The sequence below is a fragment of the Manis javanica genome, chromosome 11 (assembly GCF_040802235.1).
Source record: "Manis javanica isolate MJ-LG chromosome 11, MJ_LKY, whole genome shotgun sequence".
Classification (NCBI taxonomy): Eukaryota; Metazoa; Chordata; class Mammalia; order Pholidota; family Manidae; genus Manis; species Manis javanica.
This window is the reverse complement of record NC_133166.1, coordinates 28,589,521-28,616,702: the sequence shown is the minus strand read 5'-3', so window position 1 is coordinate 28,616,702 and position 27,182 is coordinate 28,589,521. Positions and strand designations below refer to the sequence as shown.

The following is a 27,182-nucleotide window of genomic DNA, read 5'->3' as shown; positions in this document are numbered from 1 at the left end:
AGGGGATACTGATTAACACCGGATGCTCTGCTCTTATGTTGAGATCAGTGCAAGGTTACTTCTAACCCCAACTGGGGAGTAACATCTGTTTCTAGGCTGCAGAGGTGAGACAGAGCCACAGTGTGCCTGAAACAGGAGGCAGGAACATCCTGTGTGCTCTGTCTGGAGAGTCAGGCAGGTGCCCACTCCATATTTCCAGGTTAAAGCCCACCCATCAGTTGTCCCTTCTCCCCTGCGTGTTTGGCCTTTCCTTCCCTATGGGCCTTTTCCTCAGCCTATTCAAACACTCAGATTTCTTGCCTCTGAAAAAGGAAATCCCACTCTGCAAACCTCTCATCCTTTCCTAGTGACTGGCCCCTCTCCTTTCACCCAAGACACCTGAAGGCATTGTCTACACTCACGGCCTCCAGATTCTCACTGCTTGTCTGTCTCTGGTCTGGATGTCTGTTCTGCATGCTTACTTTCTCAAGATATTTGAGAAATTTGGAGGGAAGTGGATGGATGGGATACAGCATTGAGGAATGAGTCTGAAGTACCATGGATGAGCTGAACGTGCAACTGATTTGAGCAGATTTTGCTAGGCCCTCATTCCCTCCTGTCCTGTGCTGTGACAGCAGTGATGTCCCACTGCTCGGTCTCCTGTGCCTCTGTCAATCCTCCACCCCTCACCTACCTTGCTGGGAGGACACCCCGCCTGTCTGAGCTCCCTGGATGACTGCTGTTTCAGAATTGCTTTTTTCAGTCCTCATTCTCAGACTCAGCAGGGAGAGGGCTTCAAGGCAAGGATCGGCCTGCCTGAATCAAGGTCCCTTCCCTTCAGGGTAGGGTCTGACTGGGTCTGGACTCTCTCATACTGATTGATATGTGGGCACGTGGGAAAACCCGCAGACTCCCTTTATTCAGGGACAGCTTTTGTTAGGAAAGCTTGGAGTTTCCTGACATGCTCTTCCCCAAGGGATCTGGGCCTTAAAATTCATGCTAATTAGCCTTTCGTCAGCAGATTATGGGCATAGGCATTTTCATCTAAAACCCCGTAAACCAATCTGCCTTCCCCACGCAGTCTCAGGCCTGGAGAAGAATCTGACTGGCTATCAGCTAAGAAAAGGGTAGGAGATGGGAGCACTTGTGTGCATGTGTGTGTGTGTGCATTTGTGTGTGAGGGGTGAGTGGTTAAAATCTAAATAACTTAGTTGCAAATGCAATATTATCTTCCTAGAAAAGTGTCTTTCAGAAGGTAATGAGAAGAGTGCATTTTCTCAAATTCTCTTGCTTTTGGCACATGCTGAAGCTCCTTCATCTCCCCTCTGTCCTTGTCTGCTCCCCTCAGAACACCTGCCCCTCCTTCCCTCCTCTGTCATTTTGTAATCAGCAGGCCTCAGGTCAATACAGAGGCTTGGTTATCATCCCAAGTTCCTCCCCCCTCCCCGATGTCTTGCGACTCTCACCAGGGCATCCCTTCCCACCATGCTGGACACGCAGCCCTGTTAGGCCCAAGCCTGAACACAGCTCCCCTGACCACCACCGCCGCCTCTGCTCCAGCCCCAGCCGCTTTCACCTGCCCGTGCTCTTCCGCAGAGTCAGCGGGGTCCTGTTAAAACATACATCTGAGCATGCCGCAGCTCTTCTTAAAATTACCCCCAAGCTCCCTCACTGCTAGGCAGGAAGTTCAAATTCCTTCTCACGGCTGAAAAAGCCTCCCGGTCCACTGTGTCCCAGTCACCCTGGGCTCCTAGGCGCCCAAGCGCCAGCCTTCCCCTTTCACATTCTCCTGCCTTTGAACGTGCTCACCTTGCTCATTGATATCCATTATCCTTTTTCCTTAATGGGAGGATTCCTACTTGTTTTCAAGAGCCTTCCCAAGTGGGTCAGCACGGCTCTCCGGCCACCACCTTTCCCCAGTGAGTGGCTGGGAACTCTCTCATCTGTGTTCCCATACAGATTTTAAAAGCACTAATTACACAATTTCCTGTCAAACTCCCCCGCCGGCCTCTTTGAAGGTGGCACCCAGTCCTAAGAACTCAGGACAGGCCCGACACCCAAGCAGTGAGGGCTCCACATGGAGAGTTACCTTGGGGAATTCTTGCACAACCAGACACACACTTTGACAGGGATCGCCTCTTCCTTCCATCTGTGGCTTTGCACAACATTTTCTTCAATCGTAAACATACAGTTGGTGTCTGTGCTGTTCAGCCTTGTAACGCTAAGCACAGCTCCAAGCCAGAAGGTAACATATTTGTAAAAATAACCTATTTGTGATCATGTAAACGAGGCAACACTAACTTAGGTATGTGGCATCCTATGCAGAGAAGTTAAAACTAAGGGGTGGTGGTGTTTCCTGGCAAATATATATGCTGGAAAGCTTAGAACTCTGGTCTTAGGGAGAAAAAGTTATTCTAGATGGCCCTGAAAATGCATGCAGTTGGTTCTGATGCCACATTCCTCCCCTTAAAACTTCCACTCTCCATCGAAATTACATGGGCTTTTCTAAAAGTGCTTATCATATACTTCAGTGTGTTTCATAGTGTGGCCTGTAGCCCATTATTGGGTTTGTGAAATTTTAATGGTTTGTGACCAGTATTTTTTAATGCAATAAGAATTTTTCAAAAAATGCATCACTTCTATGTGTATTATTCATGAAATGTCTGTTTCAGTTTTACACCGGTGTGTATGTGTCACAATATAAAATGCATTAGACTAAGTCATAGCCACGATCATTTGAGGCCCACTGCTCCATTCCAGGTATAACTGGGAACTGACTGGAATACTGTGCTATGCATTACGTTTCTAACATCTAAGTCTCTGCGAAGCATTGGCAATTCCAAAAGCTAGGGAATTGACAATATGATCTTCTTGGATCAAACTTGGAATGTCCCTGGGAAAGTCCTCCTCATCTGGGCACTGCAATAGTGTCATCAAACATCAGGGACTGAAAACCTAGGTGTAGCTATGTTTTCCCACCTGCTCAACACTTGCTGAGCACCTTTCACTGCCAGAGACCATGCACGGTGCCTTCAGTTACATCATCTCATTACCACAACAGGTGTTTAAAACTAGGTGCTGCCGGCGCCATTTTATGTAAAGGAGACTGATCCTCAGAGAGATTAGGTATTTTGCTCGAGTGCAGCAGCACTGAGGCAGAGCTGGCTTCTAGGTCCCCTCCCTGAGTGACACCAGTCACAGAGCACAGCATACAGGCCACCAGAAGTTTAACTGGCTCCCACCTTCCTCTCTGATTAAATGGTTTTGCTCTCCTCACACTCTGTCTGCTTTGACCACAGCAGCTCTTGCATTTATGTCTGTTTTACACATTCGGTTTCCAAATTAGATTTGACTTCAGGAAAGAGTTCAAGGAAAAAAAAAAACCCCAAACACTGAACATCACTGCGCTAAACAATTAATTTATGTCTTCAGTAGGTGTATGCTTAAATTTGCTAAGAACTAACTTAAATTTGTAAATAGACAGATGCAGGTGAACAGCAGAGTCGCTCAAGGACTCTTGTAAAGGTCAGAGCCATCCGCTTGGGCTACAGCACAGGGCTCAGGGCCGCTTTTCCAGTGGTTGTCACTGCTAGTGCTGCCCCTGGGTCCTGCTACGGAGGTTGTCCATCAGCGGGGCACTCTCCTGGGCTCCCACACACTCAGACGCAATCTGAAAAGGCAGTGACAGAAGCTACATCTGTGCTGGGGGCTTAGAGAATTATTAGCTTGAAGCAGTAAGAGGAGTATCTTCTGGGCTGAGTAGTCCTCGAAGACTCCCATGTGATTCAAAAGTCCTTTTCTTTCCTATTATTCCCTTTCTTGCTTTCAAGCATCTCCTCTGGTAACAGCAGCTAGAGCCAAAAGTTATTTTCCCATAACAAAGGACAGCTTTCTCAAGGCCTTTACTGTTAACATTTTTGTGCCCACTAACTGCTGTGAGAGGGTGGCGCCAGGACAGGAGGGGGCAGAGGCTGTACCCCATGGATGGTTTAGCCTCTGCTGGACTCAGGTGACTGGGGGCAGTTTCCCCAATTTTTCTTTGTTGTGTTGAAAGTGTAGGGTTTTCCTGAGTTACTATTTTTTTTCTACAATGATCTCTGGATCCTTTTTCCCTGATTGAAGATTTAGTTCTAGGGAAGCCCACATTCACAGGATGCTTAGGTTTCATACTTGAGCAAGGGAAGTGTTACATTATTTTTAAGCAGTAGGATAAAGGGCCATTAGTGCTAATCTTAGGAGTGGGCATTCTGTGACATTCAGGAACATAATATTTAAAATTCAAGTAGATCAGATTCTGTCACCCCCAACTACACACCTTTGCTACATGCTACTTCATCCCCCAGGCTCCCACCCCAATGACACACCTACGACTACAGGGCTAACTTCATCCCCTAGGCTCTAGCCCCTGGCTGTCCTGCCATGCTCTGTGGTCCTGTTCACACAATTTTTCACAGTTAAGGGGCTGTGGTTGTCAACTCATTCCTGGAGCTTGTGTGCCAGGGTGGGCCTACCTCCCAGGCCTTCCTCCTCTACCTCAAGACAGACCCAGCCTGCCAAGCTGGGACCCTGCTTGGATCCTACCTCAGGCCTCAAAGTCTGCTGCGAAGAGCTCTGCCCTCACTCTTGGTGCCCTCATTGGAAGCAGGATCAGCAGCCACCATCACTGCACCGTGGAGGGCCCCCACACTCTGACTTTGCCAAAGCTTCTGGAACTAGGATGGGAGTGTTAGGCGCTCCACCTTGGCAACCTAGTCATGAACTCCGTGGGCCTCTCTGCAGCCGGGCCTGTTCCTCCGTGCCCATCCTCCCTCGTGGGCATGGGTCACAGGCTCCAATGCCGATTTGCTCTTTGATGTGACCCAACTCTGGTCAGCAAGACGGACCATCTGGATCTACTGTTTGGATCCACACCTCCACGCTGCCTTTGGTGGCTTCATTAAGCATTAATAACAGGGAAGAAAATCCAGAACGTTTACATTGTTTAATTTTCATCAATTCTGATTCCTTTGGATGACATTTGGTTCTTGATTTGTTTTATGACCTTTGTGTAGTAAACTTTTCAATCTGGAGACTTACTTTCAATATGTACAGTATTCAATCCACTCAGTCCTCAGCTACATAGGAAAAAAAATCATGCCTGTGTTTTTCTGCTCCTCATTCATAACTGCTACTCTGATAATCTGAGCACAACTCATGATAGTACACCCTAAATCTAAAAGTTAAGATTGCATTAAGTAATTGTGCAATGATTTGCAAAGTTCCCCTTGCTTTTTAGGAAGTCCCCTTTTCCTATATTTAAGAATTTCAGTTATCCATGTCATCACATTTCATGTTCTGAACTTTATTTAAAATGAGGGGGGGAAATATGTAATTCTACCACTACTGTTCACAGACTTTAAACATATAGTTGAGCCTTTAGCTTATAAATAAAAATAAAATAAGAATAGAATAAAAAGAGAAGCTAAAATACTGTTATTAAGAGTACAGATTTTTATTTTCATTCTAAGCAAAATAATTGCAGTATGTAGAAGGAGACTGATGGGAAAGGACAGCTACATGACTGATCTTCACTCTTGAGCCACTGTACCTTTATCAACCCAAGGGAGCCATCATAAGATGGAGGGCTGTCCACGGGTCCATCAAGTTCATGCAGAATTTGAATCTCCCTTTGGAAATAAGATATAAATGCAAAAGGAAAGCAGTTTTTCCCCAAACATTATATAGCATTTGTGTGTCATTAAGAGTGTAAGTCTCTCTTTTGGCCAAGACTGTTTCAACCCATGAGCTAAGTAAACAAATATTGATAATGTTTTGCTAGGAGAACTGTTGAATGTTTACATGTGTTATGTACTTGATTAGTTTTTGGAAATATGGTGAGCAAGCTGGAAAAGCTGATCTCATGGTACTTTGGGAATGGTTCTCTTTACTTCAAGGGAACACCACCTGGGACAGAAGTGGGTGTTCACATGTGCCCCAGATATTCTCTGTTTCAAGTAACAGAAATCCTACCTCATATTGCTTATTTAGCAAAGAGAACTTATATGCTCACATAGTCATAAAAGCCAGAGGTAATACTATGTTCAGGAGAGGTTTGATACAGCAGCTCAACCATATGATCAAAGGTCTAGGTTCTTTTTCTCTCTCTATTCTGCTACATGTGGGATGGGGTTTACGCTAAGCCTGGCTCCTCTAGAAGTCTGAAAAGGCTATGGCTGCTACTGGGGTATATGAGTTTATTGCTTGCCTGGTAATGGAGGGGAAGGACAAGGTCTGATTTATTGCGAATCTGAAGTATGTTTTAAAGTGTGTAGTGGGGAGTGGTAGAGGGACAAGAGAATGAGGGAGCATGGGTAGGACTGGGTCATGGGTAGGAATGGGTCCTGACATGATATGATAAGATAGTTTTGGTGGATACAGCATAGTGAGGATTATGAGACTAGGATTCAAAGACTTTTGGGGTATACATCCAATAGGATGTTTACATCCAACAAGAAAGAAAGAGCAGCTTTGTCCAAGCATTCACATTAAATGTTCTACAATACTCTCTCCTGAATCAGCTTATGCTGTACTAATCCCCTTGGCAGGCTTGACTATTCTAGCCTGGGACTAGGACACAGTTTCATCACTGGAGCCAAGGATGGAGCCAGGCTCCCTAAAATCCCATCACAAATCAGAGCCATCAAAAAGTGGGGGGTTGCTGCTGGGGAAGCAACTAACAAACATGTATGTTGTCTGTGTGGGTACCTGCAAACTGGGCAGGATCCTTATCAGCTCTCCTTAGGCTTTTTGTTCTTGGGGTGTGAGAACTAAAGTAATTGACCCCAACACAGTGTCTACAGCATACACTCAACATGTTAGGCAGGAAAATAGGTACGAGCAGGGTGGAGAGAGAATAAGACCAGTAAAGCCCACGAAAAGGGACTCAAAGAGTTAACCAGATAAAACTAGAGAGCCAGAAAAGACTCACAGAATTAATGAGTTAATCAGTTGACACTCCAAAGGCCAGGAGTAACTTAGAATGTTTAGATATTCCCCAGATAAAGAAAAGTGTCCCAGCATAGCCCATGTCTTCATTGTGTCAATTAGATCATGCCATTGTAAGATTTACTTTAGCCTGCTAAAAGGCCTAGTTTATTCTTTAACTTAACCTATATGCTGTTTTTCTCCTCCTGCAGCCCCTAATCATGTAATTTGCAACCTGGGCAGGAGACAAGTATCATGGTTAACTTTTCCTGCCTATGATGAAAACAGCCCAGATATAAACAGCTTAGCAAGAACAGGAAAGATTCCATCTTAAAGCTATGATTGCATTTTAAAAGCCAGGAAGTTAGGCTGTTAAGATTCTTAACATAATCTTTAGCAAACAGACAATAACTCAGTCCACCTTGGGGGCAGAGCAGGCAGTCTTAATTACTTTGTTCCCATAGGGAAGCTGCTATTTGGGGAGGAACCCAGATCAGTAAATTTCTTGTGTTAAATTAATTTTGCAGAATTACCTGGAGGACTGATAATAGAAGAGATGTAATGTCTCTCACCACAGATAAACATCTTGAGACCACTTAACAAGTCTACACCCCCTAGCCCTTTGTCAACATTCCCGAAAAATCCTCAAAAGGGGGAGCACCCAAACTTTCAGGGTACCTCCTCTTTGAGGATGCCTGCACTTTCTCTCTGAGTGATTAACTTTAAATAAAACCTTTCAACCTTTCAGGGTGCCTCCTCTCTGAGAATACCTGCACTTTGTAACTTTTAACTTTTCAAACTTTCAGGGTGCCTCCTGTTTGAGGACACCTGCACTTTCTTTCTCTTTAAGTGCGGAACTTTGAATAAAACTTTTATTCTGCTTCACTACTGTGTCTCTGCCCCTTAATTCTTCATTGCTGTGGGGACAAGAACCAAGAAAAATAAACAACTGCCCTCTTAATACATACACTTGACTTTACTATTCTGTAGTCCTCATTAACATAACTTTGCTATTCCTGGAGACTCTTGTCAAAAAAGACAAAAGTTGCAGATGACATTATTGTTCATTACAGGGACTTCCCAATAAACCATCAATTCTTCCTTAGAAAGCATCAACAAGTTTACCCCCTGTAGCTCCAGGCAGAGGGGGTTCCCAACTCTGGGCAAGTTCACTATGGATCGATCAGATTGAATAATGACAATGGAACTTTGGGGGTAAAAAGGGGCTCATATCAAGTTTTATTCTCACGGTGGTCACCCAGCTGTCTACACGCAGCAGCCCATCTCCATCTCTGGCCCTGGCTCCAGCTTCTGCCCGTGTGCTGCCTCCACTCCAGGCTCTGCTACCCAGGTGTTGCCTCTATGTGTGGCTCCCCAGTCCTGCTGAGACAGGGACTGTGGATGTAGTCAGAGTAGGGTGAGGGCCTCCGGAGGGGGCAGGGCAGGATATTTGCAGTCAGAGCAATGTAACTACACGCAAGGAAACCCCCCTGCTAAAACTCTATGTTAAACATTGAGCTCTAGAATCATTCTTCAGTGAAATCAGTTAATGTTCCCCAGATAAAGAAGAGTAGTACATGTTTTATTATGCTAACTGTAAGAATAGAAATAGGTTAGCATAAGCATAGCCATCTTAAAAGCCTAGAAGCCATTTTCTGAGTATGTGACTTAGAAAGAAAAACTGGAACTGGGTAAGGCCTTGAAAAACAAGCTAATCATGAACACCAGATGGTGGGCAGCTGTGGCCTTTAGTCAGCTAACCTTGGTCAGCTAATCCTACATACCAAGCTTATCGTGCAGAACCTCCCTGACAATTGAGGAGTGGTCTTATCTTGCTCCTGCCTAACCCCAGGATGTATGTCTTGCAAGAATAATGTGCAGCTGTGGAAAATTACTATGAGTTAAGTTTTGAAAATGCTATATAAACCCTTGGCTTTGAGTGCTCAGGGTCCTTGTTGAGACCGCTAGGGCTGACATTGGACCCCAGCTAGCTGGCTGAATAAAGACTTTGCTTGAATTTACATCTCTATGCCTGTGTAGTTTGTTCTCTGGAGAAGCCTCGGAAGCCCGGACCCTAACACTAACCATTTATAATCATGTGTAAGGTTCACTTTAGAATACTAAAAGACCCAGGCCTATGTGCTGTCTTTCCTCCTTCAGATCTGATGAAGTGATTTTACAAACTGGGCAACTAATTTAGCAAGTAAGCCCAGGAATAAACAACGCAGTAAAAGGCAGGAAGGTTTTCACCTTAAAGATAAGATTGCATTTTAATACCCAAGAAGTTAAGAATGTTAGAAATTCTTAACTTACTCTTTAGCAAACAATACCTCAGCCCACCTTGGGGAGCTGAGCAGGTGACCTTGTTTCATATGCTCTAGACCAAGATGCTGGTATCTCAGAGAAATCATCAGAGGAAGTTGCTTGTGTTAAGTTAATGTAAGAATAGAAATAGGTTAGCATAAGCATAGCCATCTTAAAGGCCTAGAAGCCATTTTCTGAGTATGTGACTTAGAAAGAAAAACTGGAACTGGGTAAGGCCTTGAAAAACAAGTTAATCATGAGCACCGGGTGGTGGGCAGCTGTGACCCTTGGTCAGCTAACCTTGGTCAGTAAATCTTACATACCAAGCTTATCGTGCAGAACCTCCCTAACCATTGAGGAGTAGTCTTACCCTGCCCTTGCTTAACCCCAGGATATATGTCTTGCAAGAATAATGTATAGTTATAGAAAATTGCTATGAGTTAAGTGCTTTGAAATTGCTATATAAACCCTTGGCTCTGAGTGCTCGGGGTCCTTGTTGAGACCCACTGCATCGGGCTGACTTGGACCCCAACTAGTTGGCTGAATAAAGACTTTGCTTGAATTTACATCTCTATGCCTGTGTAGTTTGTTCTCTGGGGAAGCCTCGGAAGCCTGCACCCTAACAGTTAATGCTAAATATTCAGAGACCACTTAACAAGTCCACATCCCTAAGTTTTTTTCATGTTCTCGAAAAATTCTCAGCTACCTATAAAACCCCCTAGACAACGCATTACTACGGGCTCTCGTGTTCCCTCCTGGCATGAGCCAGGAGCTCTATTCTCTCACTTTATTTCTAAATAAAAGCCTGTACCTTGCTCTCCTACCTTGACTGTGAAGCTCATTCTTTGGGTCCACAAACAAGAACCCCGGCATCACTGCTCTGGCCTCTAGGCTCTGCTCTCCCGTTTCCCTCTCTCCTAGCACCAAGCAGAACTCTTTTTAAAGAAACACCAGCAGTAAATAGCTTATTGCCAACAGGTATGCAAGCATGTACCTGGGCAGTAAGCTAAGTATTACCTCATTGCACATATACAATGGGCAAGATTAGGATCAGCTGAGAATCCTGGCCATGGAATTTCCACTTTCCCTACATACCCCAAAACTCTTTGAATCCTAGTCTCATACCCTCATCATGCTGGGCCCACTGATGCTATCATATCATGATCTTTACTGAGTCCTACCCAAGCCCTCTCATTCTGTCTTATCTCCCCAGCCACACTGAGAGACACACTTTAAACTGTATTTCAAATTCTCAATGAATTAGACTTTGCACTTCCCCTTCTATTACCAGGCAAGCAATGAACTCAGTTTTGTCTTATCAACAGGTTGTTTTGGTGATACCTAGGGGACAGTATTCAACAGGCACATCTTCTGAAAGACTCATTTCCAGGAGCAGTGGCCTTCCCGCTGTCCTCTCTCCTCTGACAGGATCCCCCTTCTCTATCCTTGCTCCAGGCCTCTTAGCCTGGAAGTACTCTTTTCAAGGTGTGGTTCTTTAGGAGGCTGATGTAAACCACTGAGTTCATTTCATCTATAGGGGAAGAATTGGCCCCATTGTATTAGCAGTCACCTCTGAATGCCTTTCTTGAAGATGGAGATTGCTGAAGGCTCAAGCCCACTGTTAACCACTTTCTTATTTAATTGCTATCCACCTACACAGCAGGTTCCCTCTAGGGCAATGACTGCTGGGGCAAGGTCATTTGTGAATGAGAGGAGAGTTAAGATGCAGTTGACTTTTTGTTTGCACAGAAATGTTATTTTCCAATGCATTGGCATTGTTATCTCTTATGCCTCTAGTGTTTACTCTAATGCTTCCACGTTTTATGTGATTACTATCTCAACCGACATTTGGAAGAGTTACTGGTTTTGTATTCCAGCTGAAGATGAGAAAATGCTTACCATCTTTTTTTTTGGTACAGATAATTCAATACAAGAAAGACTCTTGGGCAATACTGCATGCTCCTGGCTTTCTTTGCTGCCCACCCTTTCCACCAGCTGGAAACACAATGCCCTATAACACTATACATCCTCCTTGTCCAAACTGCATTCTGGCCACTTACAATCAATTGGCATAGATTGTAACAGGTTTGTTAATGTTTTTCAGATACCAAATATGTAGCACATTTGTATCTTTTTTTGCAATCAGTCAATCAGTTTTGCTTCAATGGTCCTGTAGGTGTTTATGGATACTGGCATGTAAAAAAAATTTTATTTTTTGAAAAAAATTCTCAATTATAACTCCTTTATTTTGTCCAAAATATATTTTCACATCATTATTGTTAGGGTCCAGGCTTCCGAGGCTTCCCCAGAGAACAAACTACACAGGCATAGAGATGTAAATTCAAGCAAAGTCTTTATTCAGCCAACTAGTTGGGGTCCAAGTCAGCCCGAAGCAGCGGGTCTCAACAAGGACCCCGAGCACTCAGAGCCAAGGGTTTATATAGCAATTTCAAAGCACTTAACTCATAGCAATTTTCTATAACTATACATTATTCTTGCAAGACATATATCCTGGGGTTAAGCAAGGGCAGGGTAAGACTACTCCTCAATGGTTAGGGAGGTTCTGCACGATAAGCTTGGTATGTAAGATTTACTGACCAAGGTTAGCTGACCAAGGGTCACAGCTGCCCACCACCCGGTGCTCATGATTAACTTGTTTTTCAAGGCCTTACCCAGTTCCAGTTTTTCTTTCTAAGTCACATACTCAGAAAATGGCTTCTAGGCCTTTAAGATGGCTATGCTTATGCTAACCTATTTCTATTCTTACATTCCCCTCTTCTTCTTGTATGTATTTCAATCATGAAATTAGGGGTCATCTGTTTGGTTAACACTCTGATAGTTCTGTCTCAACACTATGATTTGCACGATGCTAATGCGTTCTTTGATAAAGGTAACACATGGAGTGACTCCGGTTTGGCGGGCCTACTACTTGTTAGAATAAGCTGGGGTGGTGCTGATTACTTCTGTCTTGTTGTAGAGGGAGGTGTAAGTTTTAGGAACTCTCTCAATGCAGGTTCTTTGCCTACTTGCAGAGGATAAAGTGAGTCTCGGTCTTTGTCTTCTACAGATAGGGACTCTAGCTGCTGCTAGGGAAAAGGGGCGATGACTGCTCTGGCTGCTTCGTGCTGAGAAGGGGGTGCAGTAAAGGGTGCAGCTAGGTCTCTATTACTGGTCAGTTGAGAGGGCTTCAGAAGGCTGGCGCTTCTATTACTATTTGCAGTTTTGTGGCTTCTAGGCAAGATAAAACAAATTGTGTTATTAGGTTATGTAGCAACATCTGGAGTTGGATTTTCTATTCTGGAGGCTGCAGTTATTGAAACAATACTTTTCTCTAAAATCACCCTCATTTTTATTAGAAGTAACCAGGTTAAGAAAATAATTAACAGCTGGCTTGATCATTTGCACAAGTGCAGCAAGAAGAGCAATTGATTACACAGGCTCTTTTAAATATGCTTTGCTGGAACTTTCTGTAAGGAATTTCAGATTGAACTTTTAAAGGCCTCTTGAGGCCAGACAGCCAAGCTAGACTTGCCATCAGGCTTTGCCTGCAGTACCTGTAGATTTGGATGAATTTTTCTCTTCTCGAGGTCTCTGAACCTGCCAGGAAGTGACCTTCTTTACTCACCTGGTAAGGCTGCTGGGAACTCTGTAAGCAAGGTACCAGGCCAGTTCTTCCAAGGGGCTTTGTTGGCTTTATAAAGTCAATCTTAGTTCCTTAAAGTTGTTCACATCTGAGTCCATGCACATGTCTCTCAGGTATGACATTCCAGTCAAAGCCCTGGCAGTATAACCAGTGTTCTTAAGTAGTCTTCTCACAAGGAAAGCAGATTCTTATTGAACTCATGCAAATAAACATACTGCCATGGAATACAAAAACAGTCACTGAAAGTTTTTAAACTCTGGAGGGATCAGGTAGAGAGAAGGAAGTTTCAATTCTGCTCATAAAGATAGTCATTTACTAAACTGTTGTCAGTTTAAGAGAACAAGTTTAAAACACTTTATCAGCAACATTTGAAACAAAAAGACACAAAATCATTTTCTTTAGTTTATGTAATCTTATGTAACTAATACCTGTTCTGCTGAAATCTAGTTCTTTACCAGTTTAGGGATAATACTATAAATGACAAAAGACTTACAAATGACAATGGTTAAAGATCTGATGAGAGCTTACTGTAAGACAGTTGACATAAGGAAATTCTGATATTTCTGTAATACAAAACATTTAGTAACAAAGTTTAGCATCATTCTCTTTGACAGTGCTTTCCTGGTAAATAAATAAATATATATCAGATAAATAAGCCAAATTAGTCAAATACTTTCTCTAATGAGAAAAAATTCTTCTGACATGTTCCAGGGGCCCTCTGGAAAATATCAGAGTTAACTAGAGGTAAAAGCACTTTTTTTTTGAACTTAGCATAAGTGTCCAAGACCAGATACAAAAAAAGCAGAGAAAGTGCTTAAGTTTACAGGTCTTCTCTGAAAGCTTCAAGAATGTTTTACTCTTTAATAGTAGATATAAGCTGCTATGCAAATTCTATTAAAAGCTCTAAGATCATTTGCATTAAAAAAATATGAAGAGTCCTCTGAAGGACTACTACTAGTAAGATGGCAAACTTCCAGCTTCTTTTCAGGGTCCTCGGTTCCCGCCGGCGCCACCTGAAGCCCAATCACCTCTCGCTCCCCTCCCAATCCCAGCACCTAGCCAACAGCCACCAGCTCTGTAGAAGTGACACCTCAATCAATTCATGCCCCTTCTTATATAACCCAGCACCTTTCCCTAATAAAGCGGAACTCTCCGGTTAATTGCTGCTATGTGTCGCTCCTTTCCTTTCATCCCCCATGTTTTTTTTTTTTTAAAACATACAGCATATAAATTAAACAAGAAGACCTGGTGGTTGTCAAAAAAATCTATTACAACCTTTCTCAAAAGTGGTCACACGTTTGTCCATTTAAACTTTTACAGTGAAACTTGTTTTTCTGGGAGAAACAATCTTGTCTAGATTCTAGTTTAATTTTTAAGAATAAATTTTGGTTTGTTAACTAAGTGCATTTAATCAGCTGAAAAAAGCTTTGTTACCATTCTGCTTAGGAGGATAAATTAAGAAAACAAATAATCAGTAACAACTTTAATCATTTGTTGGTTAGAGATTTTTCCACTTATAAAAATATATGGAATAAATAATTCAATTTCTCAGGCCATGCAATCGTTTTCAATAACAAAATATTTCAAAGGCAAATAAAGCTTATACAGTTGTTAACAAACTTTAGCTTTTCGTCTTTTTAATATTACGATTTCATTTTTTTTTTTTTTAATATTCTGGCAACTCACTGAGACTTTAAGCATGAGAAACTGCTTTGATCTTTCAACATTAAGAGCAGACTAACAGTTAAAGAAAACTGTTTAACTAGAAACGAGATTCTAATTTTGCTGTGCACTTGATATCAAGACTCACTTGCTTTAATTTCACTAGGCACGACTATATGTGTAAGAATATAGTAATTTATTCTTCATTTGCCCCATGGTCCCAAGCACATAAGCCGGTGAGAATTAGCCTGGGCTTGCCTGCGGCTTGACTGGGTTTATCTCACTTAATCTCTAAACATCCTGACCCTCCCCCCCAAAGCAACAGGCTGAGCGGGTCTTCCACAACAAAAGGCACCACGCTGTTTTCTCTCTTTAAACAAATAGCTGTACTTTAGAACAAAGTTACTTTCTTTATCACAAAACACATTCTTTAGCATGCAGAAGACTTTTCATTCTTTATACTTTTTCTTATTATAACATACATTTTTTAGCATAGAGAAATGTTTTATTACTTTAAATAGTTTTAATTAAAACTTAAAACCATTAGAAACTTTAACTTCCAGTGAACACCGAGAAGCAGGCCATTGTAAACTGTTAAACTAACATTCTTTAGATTGACAATTTTATGAACACATTTTATAATTTCTGTAACCATGAGCTTTACAGCACAATCTCTCATAGAGTATATCTTCTTAACTTAGCAAAACTTTAAGGTTTTAGGTTTCTACAAAGATTCTCAGGCAGTAGGTAGGTATACACACTGTAACACACAATTAAAAAGAGGTTCACTTGCTTCAGTCATTTAGTTCACTCATTCGTAACAACTATTCTAGATTACTTACAAGACCTTTACTGAATATTAGACAAAGCCAAGCCTTTAAGCATTTTATTTTTAAAAGATTTAGCAGATAACATGACTTAAATGACCTCAGGTAAATTTAGGCAGCTGATAACTACAAGGACATGCCCGCCTCAGGCAAACTCAAATTAGCATTAATGCTTAACACTTTTTATCAGGTTTTCTGGAAGTTTTAGAATACCCAATTTTCACAAGCGCTTGTCTTTAAATCAATTTCATTAATACCATCCGGAGGTAGAAAGATATATTCATTTACACACTTAGGGGGTCGTCTGAGTCTGTCTCATGGTGAGAAAGAAGGAAAAAGAATATGAGGGAGACAAAGGCGAAGGATGAAGATGCCACTTCAAACAAAATGACTGTTGTATGTGCTTGTGAACGAGTGCCTGTCGTTGCACAGTTTTCCTTCCACGGGGGACGCGAATTTATCTGGGATTCGCGGCTGTGACCCCCTTATCCTGTCACGGGAGTCTTCTAGCGGCGGGCGCCCTAATGGCTCTTAATTGCCCGACCCGTGCCCGCGGGGAATGATGTAGTGGCAGAAAGGAGGAACGGAGAGAGCAGGAGAACCTTGGAACAAGGAAACTTAAAATGAGAAGCGCAAAAAAATATAAACCGAAACCAAAACACAGTAAAACAGTCAATGATAACACTAAGCACACACACACCACATCTGATCGCACTCGTTCGGACCGGTCCTTCTCTCACTCTGGTGCGCACCACACTCACCACTTTCAGGGTCTTCAAAAACTCTCGTAATTCTCCTGAAGGGCGTCCACTCGGACTGCCGCAGGGTGACGAGCTCGATCTTTTCCTCCTCGGGCGCCAGTTTTCTGCCGATCGGATTTGCCTTCCTAAGGCCGAGTCACTCGGACCCTAGGGCCAGGATTGGTTACCTGGGCTTCACCCAGGGTCGCTAACCTGGGGGCCGGGACTACCAGCCCGGACTTCCTCACTCGGGACCACTAACCCGAGACCATACACGGGATGGCGACTCCCGCTTTATAATGGATTTATGCAGACACGAGGGGGCGACCCTCGAATTACACTGCCCCGTCCGGACAATTAGACCTTGCCTCCAGCTGTCCTTTGTTCTCAGGGAAGCTGCTCGTATCCCGGACGAGCCCCCAAATGTTAGGGTCCAGGCTTCCGAGGCTTCCCCAGAGAACAAACTACACAGGCATAGAGATGTAAATTCAAGCAAAGTCTTTATTCAGCCAACTAGTTGGGGTCCAAGTCAGCCCGAAGCAGCGGGTCTCAACAAGGACCCCGAGCACTCAGAGCCAAGGGTTTATATAGCAATTTCAAAGCACTTAACTCATAGCAATTTTCTATAACTATACATTATTCTTGCAAGACATATATCCTGGGGTTAAGCAAGGGCAGGGTAAGACTACTCCTCAATGGTTAGGGAGGTTCTGCACGATAAGCTTGGTATGTAAGATTTACTGACCAAGGTTAGCTGACCAAGGGTCACAGCTGCCCACCACCCGGTGCTCATGATTAACTTGTTTTTCAAGGCCTTACCCAGTTCCAGTTTTTCTTTCTAAGTCACATACTCAGAAAATGGCTTCTAGGCCTTTAAGATGGCTATGCTTATGCTAACCTATTTCTATTCTTACAATTATTCTCTTTCTTATCTTCACAGGGAGGTGTGGCAAACTATTAATTTATGGAAAACCACTGGTGAGAAAAGCCAGCTATGGACTAATGTCCTTGTCACCTGATTGGTTCTCATTCAGGGTGCAGCAGTCGGCCATTCACCACAGGGGTCTCTGGCATTTATGCATCCTGTATTTCTTACAAAAGAAGATATTGAAGTACTCTAGAACCTGGGCACCACATCAGCACTAGGGAGTCCTATAACTTACTAAGGTGTCTCAGTTGTTGTTCTAGATATTTTTCAACTGCGCTCAAAATGCAAAGCTGCCATCTATCATCAGATGGCAGTTCATGGTGTTAAAAAAAAGAAACAACAGGCCCCAAACAGTCACTCTTTCTACACATCAGCAAGCCTACTGAGATTTAATACCTACCTAATTGCAGTTTCAACCTCTCCCAGGAATGTGACCTTTAACCTGTCAATTTGGAATTACCCAGTCAGCACGAGTGAGGTCATCTGCCTGACAGACCCTCTCCTTCCCCCAAAGCAAGGTGACCTTGTCTGAAACAACCCCCCTTTTTGCTAGGTTAATTTCCTTATTCCCACTGCCTTCTGCTTAGACGTCTTCCACTCTGTAAGCCTCCTTGAAGCTCCTTTCCTGTTGCTGGATGGGATGCTATCTGATTCATGAATGCTTGAATAAAACCAACAAGATTTTTAAATTTACTCAGTTAGATGTGTTTTTAATAGTGGGAACCAAGACAGGAAATGACCTCACATTCTTCTCCTAAGTGGAGAAAAGGTAATCAAGTTTGGAGGGTGATAAGGGTCATATTCATTTGAACAGCCACTGTGGATTCAGTTTCAATACCTTTCACATCTCGCCCCGAACTGACTTCTATTTTGGACTCCAGTGAATACGGAATTGTGAAACTTTATAAAGAACAGAACCCTACTGCTTTCATTATATGTCTCATTTATTCATTATTTCATTCATTTATCAAGTACTAATTCAATACCTGTGCAACAGGGATAGTATTTCCATTCCTGTAAATCATGTTGTTCCATGTAATGAATCAATACCAAATACTTCTGCTAGCCTAGGGCAAATAACATAAGGCCAATGACCAGCTAGCCTGAAACAACATCTTGAAAGCCAGGCCTTGATGAGAGAAAAGAGACACATCTAAATTCCAAATGTTCCTTTACACGCTGAGAGGAAACCTTGGAATTCTGAACATAAGGCATATGTAGCATGAAAATTAATTAAGGGAAATCTCACTAACATGGCATCAGGAGTCCTGCAGGGGAAGCACTCATGCCCACCACTCCTGGTTAATCTCAGATCCTACCACTCCTCATAAATCTCAGATCCCATCAGAATAGATGGACACCAAGCTATTTTAGCAACTTTATCACCCAGCAGGAAGAAGGCTTCCACCTTCAGCCCAGCCAATGAGAGACTGTCACAACTCAGCCAAGGAAAAAACCCTGATACATGGGATTCCCCAATGGATGTTTAACTTCGAGCAGGCCTCCCAAGTTGGTCCCTTCCTCTATAAAGCAGTGTTCCTCTTCTTTGTTCTCTGGACATGCCTATGGTTCTGCTATAGCTTGCATGTCCTGGATGGCAATTCTCTGCTATTCCTGAATAAACCCATTTTTGATGGTAAAATAATCATTTTATTTTTAAGGTTAACAGCAGAGAGGAATAATTGGAATAATTCTATGATAAGAAGGAAGTTTCCAGAGCCTTTCGCAGAAGAGATAGGATGAGGGGAAGTGGGGATGCTCTAATGTGAGGTCCTGGCTTCACCCCTCAGGCTTGAAACCCCAAGTTTCAGGTGGATTGAGGAGGAAGCTGAAGGCAGATGTGGTACCTGTGCCAACAGAGGCTAGAGGAACAATGTAGACATGCCGTGGAACTCTATGGGCATGAAGAGGGTGACTGGAATGACACTGAGACTCCTGCAGCATCCATGTGTCCCTGAACACCCAGAAGATGCAGAAAGAAGGTGACAGTATTGACTGACAGGGTTTCAGGGGGGTTTCAGCGAGTGGGGAAGTGACCCTGTAACAAGGGCTGTAAGGAAGACCTCTTAGGCTAGGCATCCAATGGGAGGTATCCCCAAAGCTCAGAGATCTGCAGGGTCATCAGGGGCCAGGGGGGCCTGGTCAGCCTTGGAGGGGGCCAAGCAGCACAGGCAGTGACAACAGCGTCTGATGGTCAAAGAAGACACGCAGGTCAACACACCCAGCTGTGTGAAAGCACACGACCACCCCTGCCACCTGGACCTTTGTGCTTCTCTACATGCCAGCTTGGAAAGAAGGGAGGAGAGAGGAGGCCTCTAGGAAGAAGAAAAATAGTTCTGGCAGAGAATTTGAATGTTACAATTGACTTACAATTTATACCAAAGAAACTGAGATAACCTCAAAAAGACTAAGAAACATTAATTAGCCAAGATCAAGTTTATTTTTTTCCCCTTCTGTTCCTTACCAGGATGATATCCATTTTAAATAATAAAGAAATGTAAATTTCTTGCACTATTTTAATGTACTTTAAATGTTTCTCATTCTCTTAGTTTCCATCCAGAGCAAACATTTTGTTCTCTGAGATATTGAGACATTCTGTTGGCCTATGTGTGGTGAGTCACATGTCACAACAAGGGAGATGCTATGACAGCACATGGCCCTTCATATACTGACTATTCATCTCCTCCATTTCTTCCCCTGACACACACGTTAGGGGCATGCTGGGCTCATTCAGAGGGCAAAGCACCTGATTGTCAGCCTTGATTCATCCAGTGCTGATATGAACTGGATGCACTGTGTTTCTAAAGACCTGCAATCTGGGGTGCCGTGGCATCCCAAGTACCTCCTAAGGCTTTCCGCATCCTATGCCTCAGTTAGTGCATTTTCTCCTGGTCTCAGCCTCCTTCCCTGCTAGTCAAGCCACAGCAGGACCCAAGCCCTGCAACACACCCAAACTCCCATGACAGGAACCTGAGCTTGGCTTTTTTTAGCCACCCCTCCCTTCTGGACAATCACCCCTATTTCCTAAATCTGTTGTAAATAACAATTTTCCCAGAGTGCCAAAGCCTCTGACTCCCTCACTTCAAAGTCTGGGCAGCACAGAGTTTGCCTGCATCCATTTCCCTGTCCTGCCAGGACCCTTGGCAGGAGGTCTGCTCCAGGCACTCCTAATGGAGTGGCCACTGGCTAACATTTCCATAACCCCTGACCTATAGCAAAAGGGGCACGGTTAGGCAACTGGATGCTTTTCCCCAGGAATTTGGGTACCTTGAAGACTCCAGGTAAGCTTGCTAGGCACTTGATGAAGAATATCTAGAGCTGGTTTAAAGGTCCTACAAGTGCACCTAGCAGCCCCAGTTTTTCCCAGACATTCGCTTTGGTTCTATGGCTCTAAGTTTCCACCCTTAAGGAGCCTCCAGAGGGTGGTGGATGAAGACTGTGTTTATGCCAGGGTTTATTGTGCCATACCTGCCCCCTAATTATGCTGGGAATTGTATAACCCTGAGTTGCAGGGGGCACTTGGCTCAATGAGGTGGTCCCATAGACTGCCAGACTAGCCAGGTGCAGACCTCATTAGCCTTATGTACGTACATAGGGGCATAACAGGCTGAGCTTGGAGACAGACTTATCCACACCTGAGCACCCCTTGAGTAGGACCTTGCGATTCCAAATCCTGCACCTCTGTCAGACAGGATAATGTTGCTGATCTTTTTTTAAAACTTTTTATTAAGGTATGTTGATATACACTCTTATAAAGTTTTCACATGAAAAAACAATGTGGTTACTACATTTACCCATATTATCAAGTCCCCACCCACACCCCAATGCAGTCACTGTCCATCAGTGTAGTAAGATGCCACAGATTCACCATGTGCCTTCTCTGTGCTACACTGTTCTCCCCGTGATCCCCCACACCATATGTACTAAGCGTAACACCCCTCAATCCCCTTCTCCCTCCCTCCCCACCCGCCCTCCCACACCCCTCCCCTTTGGTAACCACTTAGTTCATTCTCAGAGTCTCTGAGTCTGCTGCTATTTTGTTCCTTCAGTTTTGCTTCATTGTTATACTCCACAAATGAGGGAAATCATTTGGCATTCGTCTTTCTCTGCCTGACTTACTTCACTGAGCATAATGTCCTCCAGCTCCATCCATGTTATTGCAAATAGTAGAATTTGTTTCTTTCTTATAGCCAAATAGGATTCCACTGTGTATATGTATCACATCTTCTTTATCCATTCATTTACTGATGGACACTTAGGTTGCTTCCATATCTTGGCTATTATAATAAAAAGTGCTGCAATAAACATAGGGGTGCATATGTCTTTTTGAATCTGAGAAGTTGTATTCTTTGGGTAAATTTGAAGGAGTGTGATTCTGGGCTCAAATGGTATTTCTATTTTTAGTCTTTTGAGGAACCTCCATATTGATTTCCACAATGGTTGAACTAGCTTATATTCTCACCAGCACTGTAGGAGGGTCCCCCTAATGTTGCTTATCTTTACTATATATTGATTGGATTCTCTCTTCTTTCTTAGAAAAGTAAAATTTGGTTTAACCAAAAAATGTCTGTGTCTGGTCTCCCATTAAACCAAGTTTATTACTTGTTAATTCAGAGGTTGTGTAGCCCCACAAAGGGAAGGGATGAAAAGCTGGAACTATTTCTATTATTCTTCCTGGGGCTCATGTTGTAAGTTGGCTCCAGACCCAGAAGGGTAGGAGAGGTGCTGGGGTATGAACAGGCTGTCACCATCTTCTCTTGGACATGTGGAAGGAGGGGTCGTGGTGAGGGAACCCCAATAACTCTGTCATCTCCTGAGCCCTATGGAGGGGATGTTCCCATTCCCAGGTCCCAGCAGCTGCTCTGGGGAGTTTGCACAGATTCTCAAGTCTTTGACATCATGCACAGGAAAGGAGTGACATTGGCTGACCTTTGAGTGGGCAGGGAAGCTATCCAGAATCTGAGAAATGGATTTTTGAACTCATTGGCTTTGAAGACTCCATCTGTCACCTGCCCTGGCAAGGTCAGGGCATGTTGGCTGCAGCCCCAAGCAGGCTGCCAGATCTCCACAGGGCTCAGGGTTCAGTCCTAACCTGGTCCCTCAGCCCCCAGGAGTGAAGAGCTTCTGCTAGGCCATTCTCCCTTCATGCTAAATCCTAACTATGCTGTCTTCTCTCTTCCGCCAGCCATTCATTCACACATACATGCTTATGTATACGTGCACACAGACACACACACTTATCAACAGGACTGAGACTTAATTGCTGTTTTTGTTTTAAAGCAGAAAATTTGAAGGTTCTTAGAGAAGATAACAGCAACTTATCTTTAAAGCCAAGGAAGAAAGAAGGAGCAGAACTTAAATACATGTACCTATGTCCAACCAAGGCACAAATGGCCCCTTCCCCTAGTCAGAGGTGATGGCTCACCTGGGTGCAGGGGCAGGGGACTTCCAACCTTCCTTTTATTTTCTGTGACAAACATGGATGATATTTCTCTGTGTGACATCCCCCAACGACACCGAGCAGTCCCTCAGTGTGGGACGTATGTAAGAATGACGGTGACTGAGAACTTCACCGCATGTTTCTGAAGCACCAGCCCCTGGGCCTCACATATTAGACTGCTATCTTCGCAACTAACCTTGTGAGATAGGCGCTGTTATAGCCACTTTACAGATGAGAACACTGAGATTCAGAAAGGGAAAAACAGCTTGTGACTGGCAGCACAGAGATTTGAATCTAGGTCCGTCCAACTCCAAGGTGAATTCTGCCCACTGCTCTCTGAGGTCGCCCTGATCCTTAAAGCTGTGAGCAAAGCACGGTGGCCTCTCCAGTACTGCCCTTCATCTCATCTGGTGCCAGTGTCCCAGTTCTGCTAGTTGCATGTTTATTTTTAAAAGGGAAAGTATCGCTTCCTCTCTTGGGATGGATCTGAAGTTCTGGGCATGTACTTCAAAGAGACAAGGAGCAACGGGGCAACGGGGCAGAGACAACCTTCCCTGCTTTGCCCCTCATATAAGGGGAGGCGGCGTTTCATCGCCTTAGTTCTGCAGCAACAGTTTAGAAACAACCCTTGTATTAGCTTAAGTAACTCTAGCTGCCCTAACACATGCCTCCCAGGTTTCAGGGTTTAACCCCTGTTAACAACATTTATTTTTCACTGACACAGCTGTCACACACAGATTTGTGAAAGCCAAGTGCTCAGGGTTTAAGGAATATCTCCGAGGTGACCCAAGTCAGACAGAACTCTTCCCTTGGCAGGAAGGAAGCCTCCAAGGCCCTCTTTCTGAGCCTCCCGGTGTGTGCCATGCATGTGTTGCAGCTCCGGGCCCAGGGTGCGGTGTCCCCCCTGGTTACTTCCTGGAAAGGTCGCTGAGGAGGAACTGCTCATGCCCCAAACAGGGCTCCTGTCGCAGCCCCACACCACACCCCCGATCCTCATCCTTTCCTATTTCCCGTGTCCTGAGATACAGAGAGCTCCAACACTCTCTGATTCAGGTTATAGATAAGAATTCAAGTCAGCAGTGACCTACAAAGGTGTTAAGAAGTCTGTAACAACTGCTCCGTGCTGCCAAGGCTGGGCTCAGGCAAATTAGTGAGCCTGCAGAAAGACCCCTTTGAGAATTCCAGCAGGGCTGAAGAATGAGGTGCGTTCAGACAGCACCCACCCCACAGCTGCCGGGGAAGCACTTCACAGGGCCTGTGGCTCTCCCTTAGAGATTACTTTTGAGTTGAGGAAAAGAAGAGCCTTAGCTTCAATGCCCCAGGCCAGTGTCCTCAGGGTCCTGTAAATGAGGGGGCCCTAGACTCCCCTTGAACACACTTAGAGGCCCCGAAGCTTAGATCAGTCCACAAACTAATGTCAGCTCTTCTCCCACTGGCATCATCAACAACGAAGGAAGACGGTCCCTTCCTCCCAGGCCCTGTGTGGGGCCTCTCTGCCTTTCCATGGCTGCCCTACATGTTTACTTCAACCTACCCACCTGTCTGTCAATGGCAGTGGAACCCACACTGAGCAAGGCTCTGGCCTTGACCTGTCAGGATGGCTTTGCAGGGAGCAGAGCTGCCTGCCCTGGGAGGGGGAGAGCAAAGGTCTGTGCCTGGTACCCATGCTCCCTGGTGTCCCTGTTCCCAGGGGCTCACTTCTCTTTACTTATCAAGAGCAGGAGGGAAAAGTGCTTCATGGACAATCTCATCTAAGCATGTCAAACACCTCCCACCTTATTGCTCTTGTGGCACTTGATGTGGACAATAATGCTTATGATTGTTCACTTTAATGATTAGTTCACATGCCACCTCTCTCTCACTATGGTCTATGAGTGCTTCAATGGAAGGGATGGTTTCTTATTCACATCTGATATGACATTTGACTCTCACATATGTTATCTAGTGAATGCAATTTAATTTTCAGAGAATGAGTCAGTAAATAAATAAGAAAGTGAGTCAGTGAGCAAGGATGAATGGGGTAAGGATAAATGAGAAGCCAATTGATGCAGGAGTGAGTGATGAATGAGATTGGAGGCAGAATGATGGTGTACAGCCTCCTCATACCCACTTCCCTCTTCTTCCTTGCAAACAGAACTTGTTTTTAGTTGGGCACACTTCTACCCAACAGAAAGAATGCATTCTCCAACACATATCCAGTTGACTAAGTTCTTTGATTAAGTGAAATGTAAGTAGCAGTGTTCCATGATACCTTAAGGAAAATCCTTAAAAAAGGAATGTGCATAAACTTGGCTCTTCTCTTTCCTCTTTCCACTTTTCTATTGCCTGGAAGATATGTGATGGTTGGAGCTTAGCAGCAATTTTGTTCAATGAGGTGATCTCAAAAAAAAAAAAAGGCCACATTGGGACAGCAAAGCAGAAAGATAGACATTTATGTCTCTATTAACCGCAGAGCCACGATAACACCTTGACTATCTTCCTCTGGACCTTTTTATATGTTGAGATTAATAAATTTCCATTTCATTTGTTGTTTTGTGGTTTATTGTTTTTAAAAATTTTTTATCATATGTAGTTGAATCTGATACTAACCTTCTTGTCCAGAATCGCAGTTTAATGCTAGAGCCAGTCCTGGAATCCAAGCCTCCTCTCTGCTAGTCTCAAGTTCTTTCTGATGTCAGGCAAAAGTTGCTACATGGTGGCCTGAAACTCCACACTCATGTAGATCCTACGTATGCTTTCCAAATGTCAACCCAAAGACATAACATGGAATCAGACAATCTTGATAATTTTTAAAGACATAGTGAGGGATGATCCCTGATCAATATTCAAAACTTAACAGACTGGGAAGGAGCACAGATTCAATCTCAAATTGAATGAAGTTCCCAACAGCTCTAGGAAATGCAAGCAGGAAAAACCATCTATGCACAGATCCTGGTCCACGCACATTTTTGGTGGCTCCTGCATTTCAACAGTAAACTGCATTTATTCTTCTGCAAAGAAGAACTTGAAGGAGTACGGTCTTACCTCCACCAGGGAATGCCAGTGTGCAATGGGCTTCCGAGGATACGACAACATCTCACTCCAGTGGTCTCTGCCCAGCCTTTCAGCTTCATTCCCTACTTGACACATGCCGATGATCTCATTGTGACCTACACTGTGAAAATGGCCCACAATAGTTTTTTCTTAAAATTTTGGTATGTAAGAGCAACAACTACTCAGTTAAACTAATAGAGTGATTAAGGAAGAGGTAGTTCTTTTCATTCCCTAATTTAAAACTCCAGGTCAAGCCTAACAGCCAATACAACTTGGGACCCAGTATTGTACTTGGCGGCACAGAGACGAAGAGCAGAGTCTGACCGTCACACACCTTGGCTTTTCCCTGGTAGAGGTCAGCTTGTTCCCAAGAAGCCTATTTTCAAAGACCTCCCTGATGCATGCTAGGGATGCCACCTCTGGCTCTGGAACTAGGTTGATTTCCAGGTCTCCAAATTCATGTAATGGAAAGGGGGGCATGTGAAAGAAGTTTCTTGCATTAATGGCTGCTCAAATTCCTGCAAGAGGCAGCCAGATACACATAAGGGAGAAGCTCGGTGTCTGGCAGCCCTAGTCTCAAGCAAGGGGGAAGAATGGAGATAGCTCCGGGATCTTCCTGCAACCCTCTCTTTAGAGACCATGTTTTCTTATGCTCTTCCCTCCTTCTTTCCCAGCCCAGCTTTGCTTCTTTGACCCAGTTTGATTTCCCTACTACAAAAATATACTTAGCTTCTTTACTTTTAGGGCTACTGTTTCTGAAACTCCCTGTGCTGGGCCAACATTTGTCCTCCTTAGCAGTTTTTTGGTTAGAAGTCCTTTGCATAACTCGAATGATATGGCCCATCCATTAACTCTTTGGTATCCAAATTCACAGACTTTCTATCTTTTTCTTTCATGCAAAGACGAGTGATTTTTCTTCCATGTGTGTGTGTAGGGAGGAAGGGGGAGATGATGGTGGAAAAGTAGAGTGAAGGATATTCAAGTCTATGATCATTAAAGTTGTTTGCATGCAGAAGAAACCCCATGAATTCTGCCATGGATTTTTTCCAGGCTAGATTCATGAGTTTACTGAGAATTAAATTGAAGCAGAGCTCACATAATCAGATTTGTTGATGTGGGAAACTTGGCAAGAGGTTGGAAAAAGCTGGCCCAGCCTTCCACGGTTGGTGGGCAATGTTCCCTCCTGTGGCCTGACACTATTGGTGTTTTGTGTCATCCTGAGGAGACAGGATGAGGTACATTGCTGAGTGTGGGTTGTCACACCCTTGGGCAGCTGAGCCAACCCATGTGTTCTCAGGCTTGAAGACAGTTATGCTTTACCTTGACATCTGCTATAAAAAGTGTTCAGGGCACTGAAGCTGCCATACTGACATGTTAGGGGTGTGTGGGAAAATTTTTATTATATTAGAAGTCAGAATGATTTTTTTTTATAATTGTGCCCAGACCACGTGGGAGGTTTCCAATTAAAAACAGACTCTGCATTTCAGTGCAATGACTGGTTTAACATGTATAATTCCCCTGTTGGTACTTCCTTTGCATATTAAAATGACTGTTTTTCAAATCTGTCCTTTAAATACACAATTGGTTACAATGCAGGCTATAAATAGCTCTTCTGTGCTGTATTAATTAGAAGTCGAGCATCTTATACATTTTAATGTACCCT

General features: G+C 43.8%; 1 protein-coding gene across 6 annotated transcripts in view; it reads right to left on the bottom strand.

Moving 5' to 3' along the window:
- SYT9 (synaptotagmin 9) overlaps window positions 1-27,182 on the bottom strand; it is a 211,533-nt gene that overhangs the window by 32,123 nt on the left and 152,228 nt on the right. For 2 of the 6 annotated variants that reach the window (XM_073216112.1, XM_037026353.2), the window contains exon 6: window positions 25,511-25,640. In XM_073216112.1, the coding sequence (XP_073072213.1) occupies window positions 25,511-25,640 (130 nt within the window). Of the gene's footprint in view, window positions 1-2,139; window positions 5,646-11,765; window positions 12,478-25,510; window positions 25,641-27,182 lie in introns of those variants that run through there. The other 4 variants (XM_037026352.2, XM_073216111.1, XR_012122600.1 and 1 more) reach the window with 4 other exon arrangements.